The sequence below is a fragment of the Notamacropus eugenii genome, chromosome 2 (assembly GCF_028372415.1).
Source record: "Notamacropus eugenii isolate mMacEug1 chromosome 2, mMacEug1.pri_v2, whole genome shotgun sequence".
NCBI classification, from domain to species: Eukaryota; Metazoa; Chordata; class Mammalia; order Diprotodontia; family Macropodidae; genus Notamacropus; species Notamacropus eugenii.
Window position 1 is genome coordinate 3,410,725 of NC_092873.1, and position 9,628 is coordinate 3,420,352.

At 41.7% G+C, this 9,628-nt stretch overlaps 1 protein-coding gene across 1 annotated transcript; it reads right to left on the reverse strand.

The window, feature by feature from the left end:
• Window positions 1-7,516: 7,516 nt before the first annotated feature.
• On the reverse strand, window positions 7,517-8,476 carry LOC140522048 (olfactory receptor 5J3-like). Its single transcript, XM_072637097.1, has one exon. The coding sequence runs from the start codon at window positions 8,474-8,476 to the stop codon at window positions 7,517-7,519; it is 960 nt and encodes a 319-aa protein (XP_072493198.1).
• Window positions 8,477-9,628: the final 1,152 nt, after the last annotated feature.

Here is a 9,628-nt window from a genome sequence, read left to right on the forward strand (position 1 = left end):
AACATACAGTTTGAAATAAACCAAAGGTGTTTGGTGATAAAGACTGAAGCTCTTGGGAGAGATGGGCTGGATATATAGATTTGTGAGTCATCTGCATAAAGACATTAATAATTAAAACCATGGGAGCTCGGGGAAAGAAAGAGGGAGGCCCAGGACAGAGCCTTGGGGAACATCCACAGTTAGCTAGATATGGAGAGGAGCTGGCAAAGGAGACCAAGGGATGGTTTAAATACAGAAGACAAAGATCCCCAAGATCCTCTATTTCCTTTCTCTGTTCATTTTCACTGGCTGTCACTCATGCGTAGCCTTCTCCCCCCACCCTCCTCATCTTTCCTTGCCTTACTTTGTTTCCCTAGAGCTAAGCACAGTGTCTAGCACATGATAGGCCCTTAATAAATGTTTGTTAAATGACTATCTTCCTAATTACTCTTCCTGTGGCTCTTTTCCTTAAGCAAAGTTCTGACCATGTTAATTGCCTATGGATCATAAACTCTAGTGGCCCTTTATTGCTCTAAGATTAAATATTAGCTCCTCTACTTTTTAATACCTTCACAACCTAGTCCTAACCTCTCCTTCTTTCTTATATACTCCCTTTCCTGTACTCTACAGTCTAATAAAAGTGACCTTCCTTCTGTTTCTGCCATATATCACTCTATCTCATTTCTGCATGTCTTTCTGGTTTTCCCCCATGCTTGGAGTGCATTCCTTCTTCACCTCTGCCTCAGAGAATGCATCTCTTTGTAAAGCCTTTCCTGGGACTGAGCCTGCACCCCCAACTGCTGGTATCCTCCTTCCCTAATTATGCCATATTTTTTTTCCATTATATATATATTTCTCTCTATATGCATCTCACCCTATAGACTAGGAACTTGAGAGTTGGAATTGTTTTATTCTTTGTTTTTGTATCCCTAGCACCTGGCAAGTGCTTGCTTGGCACATAGTAAGTGCTTAATAAATGTTTATTGATTGATTGGGAAGGGAAGGAGGATAAGGTAATGAGGGATGGAGAGATTGGAGATCCCTGTTGGGATGAAGATTGCATAGCATATCTGTCCTCCTGGGCTTCCATATTATTTTTGCACTTTAATTGAGTTTTTAAAATTTTAGCCACCAGCCAAGTATATTCCCTGAGAAAAATTAACTAAAACATCTTAAAGGTGTTGGCCACTGATGCTATAGGCAACTTTACACTTCTAAAATTTATCCTTGTTTGAATAAAAGGGAAGAGTAGGCACCATGATAGTTCCCTAACCAAGTAGTGCCATCTTGACTTATTGAATCTGACCTCTGATCAATCAACCAGCATCTATTAAGGGCCTACTATGTGCTGGGCACTGGGCTAGGCCTGGGGATGTAAAGACTCTAAAGGCACATATGAAATATTCTTCCAGCTACATTTCACTTAGGGAGGTAAGAAAGATGTCAAGAAATATTGAGGGGGAACCAAAGCTCATGTTGGCTCTCCTCAGTTAAAATGGTGACCATGCCACCTGCTCAAGGTGGGAAGGGGGATAAAGAGAGCCAGGTACTTCATAAGTGACCATTGAATTTCTGAACTGGAAACTGCCCAGTTGTTTGTTTGCTGCCAACTTCTGGGTTTTCTCATCTGAGTGCTTGTTGACTTCTCCCTTTTTCACCATGCTGCTTCCAGTTGTCCTTGGAACAATAATTCTTCATTCTGAAGATGAAGCACTATTGAAGAATTTTTAAAAGAAACAGCAATTTTAATTAAATAAGCCATTCATCTATACAACGGACATGTCAGGGAGTCAAAAGTGGTGGCACAGGGATCCTCTGAGGCTCAGGCACTCATCCTGTGACAGAGTTTATTTTTTAATGAGTCAGTTGTTCACTTGAGACCTTACGACTATAGCAACTTTTCCTTTTCTCATCTACCTATCCATCTTCTTCCACAAAACTGCCAAAGTGATTTTCCTCCAGTGTAGGTGTGGCCATATCTCTCACCTACTCAGTAACCTTCAGTTGCTGTTGTTTGTCCTTCACTCTTGAGGAGAACCATGACATTGGCAAAGGGGCTACTTATTACTTCAAAGATGAAATATGTACCCTTATGTTTGGCTTTTCAATCCTCCACTCCTTGACCCCAACCTATCTTTTAAGGCTCATTATATACTATTCCCCTTCCTTCACTTTATGGTCCAGCCAAACTAACCTTCCCTCTGATTCTCACACACAGCATTCCATGTGCCCACCCTGCTTAGAATCCATTTCCTCATCTCTAGCTCACAGAACCCTTCTCTTCCTTCAAGACATAGCTCAAGCACCACCTTCTACATGAGACCTTTCCTGTTCTCTTGAGTTACTTATAGTCTTCCTCCCTTTTGTTCAATTGTCTTTAGTCATGTCTGACTCATGGTGACCCCATTTGGGGTTTTCTTGGCAAAGCTACTGGAGTGGTTTGCCATTTCCTTCTCCAGATCATTTAACAGATGAAGAAACTGAGGCAAACAGGGGTCAGTGACTTGCCCAGGGTCACCCTGCTAGTAAGTGTCTGAGGCTAGTTTGAACTCAGGAAGCTGAGTCTACCTAACTCCAGACCTGGCACCTCTCTCCACTGAACCACCTAGTTGCCCTCTCTCTCTCCCTAACTACTTTGAATTGAAAGATTTTGTATTTATTCTGCACGTACTTTTATATGTGCATGTTGTCTCTCTGATTGAAGTATAAACTCCTTGAGGGCAGAGTTGTTTTTATTTTTTTTCTATATAACCCCAGTGACTGACAGGTAACAAGCACTGAAAAAATAAGACTTGTTGATTGATTGAAAGGACCTCACAATTTGAACCCCCTTCATTTTTAAGATGAGGAAACTGAGATCCAGAAAGGAGAGGAGCCTTACCTAAGATTACAGAAGTAGTATAGTTGGTATATGACTGAGCCTGGGTCCCAACTCAACTCTTTTGATTTCCAATTTAGCCCTGCTTCCACCATAGTCAGCTGCCTTCCTGTTGTGAGGGTTCTTAAGCTGTTCAACATTCACAGTGTGATATCTGCTAGATTAAATGTATTCATTTCCCTCTCCAACCACCCTCCCTGCCACTCTGTGATCTTCTGACTTATCTTTAAAACTTCACATACTCTATGCAAAGGAGAAACAGGTTAGGTGGGTACCAGTTCTCAGGAAATGCAATAGGGGTTTTTGTTAGCATTGACATTTTTAATGAGATTGATTGTACGATTTTTGAGCCAGTAATCTATAATTTTTTTCCCCGCTAAGATACAGAGGATTCTGGAGGTCTTTCCATTTTCATTGTTGTAGTTACTACGTATATTTTTTTCTTATCTCTACTTGTTTTGCTCTGCATCATTTCATGTAGATCTATTTTTAGTGTGTTATCATAAAGAAACTTATATTCCAGTGGGATCAACTAATGAGAAACAGTAAAGTAGAGCAAACAGAGAAGTAGTTTTGGATTGAAGAAGTTCTGGACTCAAATTCAGCCTCAGACATTCACTGGCTATATGATCCTGGACAGATCAGTTAATTTCTCCGATCCTCCGTTTCCTCATCTGTAAAGTGGGAATAATAATAGCACCCAACCTCATAGGTTTGCTGGGAGGCTTAAATGAGAAAATATATGCAAAATCCTTTATAAACCTTGGCACACACTTCAGAACTGGATGCCAATGCAGAGCTTTCTTCCAGGTGTGATTTCGGGGGCTGCATTATCATTTCCCATAGAAGTAGCAGAGAACATGAGGCTCCGTCTCAGGCATGTAGGCATCTTGTGCAGTGTATTTTCTCTTCTTCGTAGCAACGTCATCTTATTCCCTGGCAACCAGTTAGAAGGCATCCTAGTTTGGAAATAAAGAAGGCTTCTAACAAGAGGCAGTTTTATTCAGAGTGATCTCCTGCCCAGGTTCTCTACTTCAGTCAGAAGCCATTTACCTAACTCCTCCAAAATCCTGCAAAACTAAGCGTCAACTGACTGGGAAGAGATTGGAACTTGAAATAAAGCCAAGGGCAGTTATTGATTATGAACATCCTGTAGGGATAGAGGCTGGACTTGATATCAGGGTCTCTCAGATGAGGACACTCCTTTTACAATGCAAGTTCTAGCCTGCTCTGCAATTTATAGTTTTAAAAAATTAACTGCCTAGGGTATTGAGAGGTGAACTGACTTACCCAGGATCTCAGCCAGTATGGGTCAGAGGTAAAATCTGAATTCATTTCTTCCTTGCTCTCTGAGATCAGCTATCTATCAAATGTCTCTTATCATCACGTCTTACTATTATTATTGGACATCTCTTTTTCTCCTAGTACACATCAACGTGGGGAAATTGTGGCCACTCTCCAACAATGTCAAAAGCCTAGCTACCTCTTAGAGAATACTGAGGAGCAATGTGAGTGTTTGCCAACATAGTGGAAGTAAAATATCATAAAGGAAGTTTTAGCCATGGGTCAGGTCCTGCTCTGCTTCAGGGTAATCCCCTTTGATAAGAGCAGAAGGCCTTGAAGTGAGAATTGGTGCTTAGAACACTGATTACCTCTTTCAGTTTTTGTCACTCAGGGCAAGGTGCCTGAGATCTGGTCATCTAGGTCAACTCGCTGATGGTCATTGAGCTGTCAGTCTGGGGTATCTAGATCAATCTCCTGTTGGGTCAGTGTGAGCTGCATCTCACCCCTAACCTGAATACCAAATTTCTTTTCCTGGAGATCTGTGGTATGGATGAGTCAGTATGACTTCTCACCATGACTGTAAAACACCCTCCACCACAATTCCTGTTCGGGAAAGGCTGCTTGGCTTTTGTTGACTTTTGTTTAACTTCTGGAGACTACTCTGGGTGTGTCCCAATGGGAGGGAGTTGGGACAGATAGGACTTAATTGGTGCAGAGCAGCTGATCACCCTGCATTTACAAAGCCATAAACTTGAACACAGACACACAGGCAGATAGATAGAACATGGTGTCATTCATTTTTAAATTTCAATTTTTATTGCTATCCTTTTGATGTGACATTACCTTTATTTTTGAATTTTTTCCTATCCCTCCAACTCCTTCCCTACATAATAAGCTATACATTGTAATCAAAAATAAAAAGGGAAGAGTAAAATAATGAAAAAAAGTTTCAGCAAAACTAGCCAACTTGCCAACAAGTCTGCCAGCTCTCTATCTACTATCTCTCATCTCTCATCTCATCTCATCTCATCTTTCTTTCTCTCTCTCTCTCTCTCTCTCTCTCTCTCTCTCTCTCTCTCTCTCTCTCTCTCTCTCTCTCTCACACACACACACACACACACACACACACACTTTTGTTTGTCTATCACATTCCTGAACTGTGAAAGACTTCCTTGTCCCGGCTTCTTGCTTCAAAGATATATGTCTATATAACCAAATTGCCAGCTCTGGGGCCATATAAGTAAGAGGAGCTGCGTTTATGTACAATACATGCTATACCTACAAAGTTTGGCCCTCCTTAACTCCCTCAATCAAGAATCCTGGCTACCATATTGCCAATCAGTGGTTTTCCAGCCCCTGCTTGAAGAAAGCCTACCATGCCAAGATCTTCACCATCCTGGTTGCTTTCTTCCAAATGGATTCTCCCTCCCACCTCTTCCCACCCCCTTCCTTACAGTTGAGGAAACTGAAATCCAGAGGAGTCCACGATTGGTTGAAGATTAGGCTGACCACAAGTAGGAAAAAGCAGAAGTGCTAGTCACACCTGGGTTCTTCAACTTTAAATTCAGTGCTCTTCCCACTGCTCTGAATTTTTTCTCAAGATTTATTCTAACCTGTATACAAAATATTGAAGGAAAAGGGAAAAGAGGGACACAGTATGATTTCATTTGTGTCTTAAACCTTCTTAGGTTGACTAAGTTGGTTTTTTACCAAAGTTCAACCTACAGCTCAGCAGACGTATCAGTCAGACAAATATTTATTAAGGGCTTTTTATGTGCCAGACACTGTGCTAAGCACTGGAAGGTACATGGAAACTTTCTTTTCATACTCAACCCAGCTACAAGGAAGCACTTGTATTATACTTAATTTTAAAGATGTTTTGATATCTTTTTTTTTTCTTTTTACCACAGTTATTTCTTGATAAGTGGTGCAGTGGATAGAGTGCCAGGCCTTGGAGTCAGGAAGACCTGAGTTAAAATATGACCTCAGATACTTCTTAGCTGTGTGACTCTGGGCAAGTCACTTAACCTTGCTTGCCTCAACTTCCTCATCTGTAAAATAAGCTCAAGAAGAAAATAGTGAACTGTTTTAAGATCTTTGTCAAGAAAACCCTAAATGAGATCATGAAGGGTCAGACATGACTGAAATGACTCAACAACAGTTGCAATAAAGCAAACCAGAGAAGCAAGACCAAACAACATAAAGAGTGTCTAATGATTCATGGAACATTCTACACCGATTGTCACCTACCTCTCTCCACGGAGGAGGGAGGTATTTTTTATCAATCAGGAAAGGACTTTTAAAGAGAAAAGCCTCTATTCCCTTTCTGTCCTTGAGCCAGAAAGGGCAGCTCAAGATTGTGCTGTCCTCTAACCCTAGCACACAGTAGTGTGTTTTTAAAACTTGCTTGAGTTGGAACTTCAAGTTGAAGCTTTATAATCATAGATACTCAAAGCAATTCAAACAAAGCAGGCCAAAAAATACAGGAAGCACAGAAATGTGGAGACTGAGGATTTGGATTTCAGTCTGAACTCTGCTTCTTCCCACTGTTGTCATTTCACTCTGTGCCTCAATTTACATATCTGCAAAATAAAAGGCTGGACTATATAATTTCTATGGTTCCTTCCAGCTTCAAATTTATGATCTCATCTGGTTTCATAGTCCGGGTGAGAGAATTCCTTAATCTCTAGTTTTTGCTACCACCTGCAACTGGTGCTTCATAAGTTTGAATAGCTTCCATTCATTCAATAAGAATTTATTGTATCTATATATTATAGACTAGACATTGTACTAAGTTCAAAGACAAACGTTTCATATTTTTCCATCATGAAACCCTTTGGTAGTCAGTCTGGTGACTGAATAATATTTTTAGATGCATAATATCAAATATATAGGATGATAAAGGAAACCAATTATATAGAAATACAGACAGTGATCTTTTTCTATCCTAGTCACAGATGGTTCTGGAGGGTTGAAAGGAAAGAAGTGGAACATCTGTCCAGTCTGTCCTCAGTAATTACTGTTCACTGCAGTTTCTTCTGAGTAGATAGAATTTCCACCCAATATCCTTTTCCATCTATACCGTCTTCTGAAATTCATTCCATTAGGTGAGAGTCTCTCTCCTGGTCACAGATAGGTCTAGGAGGGTTGAAAGGAGAGAAGTGGGGCATTTGTCCACTCTGTCCTCAGTTGGCATTTCAGTAATTACTATTTACTCTTTACAGTTCCTTCTGAGAGTTTCCACTCAACATCCTTGCCCATTTCTCCTCTCTTCTACCATCCACCCCATTGCTTGTGTTTGAGGACTGAGGTGAAGCAGTGATGGACTTTGGAAGGTGCCACACTTCCCCTGTTCCTTCCATAACCCAACAAGCGTTAGTGGGGGAAAACATTGGCCTGGAGCCTCCTACGAAGGGCATCTTTGACTTCCTTATTGCGGAGGCTGTAAATGAAAGGGTTAAGCATGGGGATGATGATGGTGTAGAAGACTGAGACTATCTGGCCATCGGTGCCACTGTCATTTCCATGGGGCTGGACATATGTGAAGACCACAGTGCCATAGAAAATGGCAATGGCCAGGAAATGGGAGGCACATGTAGAGAGTGCCTTTTCCCTTCCAGCTGCTGAGCGCATGTGCCCAATGGCCACCAGGACCAGGCTATAGGAAATTACAATGACTGTGGCAGGCAGAAGAGTAACCAAGGAAGAGAAAATATAGAGGATGTTGCCTGCTGTGGCAGTGTCAGCACATGCCAGGCGGAGTAGTGGAGGGATGTCGCAGAAGTAGTGAGTGACTTCATTGGGTCCACAAAAGGGCAAGATGAAAACATTCCCAGTCTGGATGATGGAATTGACCCCACCAAATCCATAGGAAGTAGCCACCAGCTGGAGGCAGGTGACCTTGGTCATGACAGAAGTATAATGGAGGGGCTGGCAGATAGCTGTGAAGCGATCATAGGCCATGGCAGCCAGAAGGAAACTCTCAGTTGTCACATGTATCACAAAGAAGGCCAGCTGGACCACACAACCAGTGAATGAGATAGATTTGTCAGTGGCTAAAAAGTTGACCAAGAGTTTGGGTGTGACCACAGAAGAGTAGCAAATGTCCAGGAAAGAGAGGATACTGAGGAAAAAGTACATGGGACTATGAAGACGGGGGTCAATGTAGATCAGGACCATCATGCCCATGTTGCCCACAACTGTCATGGCATAGATCAGTAGGAAGATGAAGAAAAATAGTGTCTGCAGGTCTGTATACTCAGAGAAGCCCAATAAGATAAAATGAGTTACAGGGGTAAAGTTGCCACTGGCAAGAGCTATCTCTCCAGGAGTCATCTGCAGAATGATAATTGACAGCCAGTTAATCAATTAATCATTAATTCAGCCTCTACTGTGCTAAGAGACAAGATGGTAGAAAAAGCACTGGCCTTAAGTCAGGAAGAGCCTGAGTTCAAATCTTACTTCTGCTACATGCTAATCGTGTGATTTTGGGTAGATTCATTAAGCCTCACCTTCCTTATCTTAAAACTGGAAATCATGTTGCCTGGAGTATCTGTCTCACAGAACAGTTTGGAGATTAAAATGAGATAATGTATGTCAAATGATTGACAGACCTTAAAGGGTTATCTAAATGTTGATAAGGATGTTGTTGTTGATGATGATGATGATGATGATGATGATGATGATGATGACAACAGTATAGTATAGTGAATCAAAAACCAGCCTTGGAGTCTGAGTGACCTAGATTTGAGCCCTGCCTCTAATACATAATTGCTGTGTGATTCTGGGCAAATCACTTAGCCTCTCAGTGCTCTAGGATTCTCTCTGACTGTAAGCAGCAGAGCCGGTGCTGATCTACACAGATAGATGGAGTTTCCTCAGGGAGACCTCTGTTCAATAAGGTCTGGAGCCCCTCTACTCAACGATTACTTTTTTTATTATTACCACATGACTCAAGGGAATAGTTAGTAGTGAACATAAATGGACATGTGGCCAGCCTTAGCCTGGGCTCCCCACCATGGAGGTGCCACTTCCTTTTCTTACTTGAGACCAATGATTATGGAAATGGTGGAGATGAATCAATGAGGGAATGCAAAAGCTTGTATTAGGCACATATGCCAGGCACTGTAAATATAAATACAAGAGTGAGAAGTCATTGCCTTCGAGTAGTTTGCATTTTAATGGAGGAAACAACACATATGGGGAATGGTGAAGAGGGAATTTTGGTTGGGAAATCACTGGGATGCAAGAGGAGCCACAGGGCAGTTGATTTACACATCTATTTTCGGGGCAAATGTAGTGTGGGTTTGATGACTAGAGCAAAAAATGGAAATCACACAGGGAGTAAGCTCGTAGAGAGCTCGAAAGGATGTGAATCATGGTCTGTGCTGGGGCCACATAGATAGCAGGCTAGGTGAATTTGGGATCACTCACTCACTAATTAAGACAACTCATCCCACCGTGGCTGTTCCAAAGAAGAGTAGATTA

Excerpts from the sequence above, each read along its gene's own strand:
- LOC140522048 (XM_072637097.1), bottom strand. The coding sequence starts at position 8,476 with ATGACTCCTGGAGAGATAGCTCTTGCCAGTGGCAACTTTACCCCTGTA.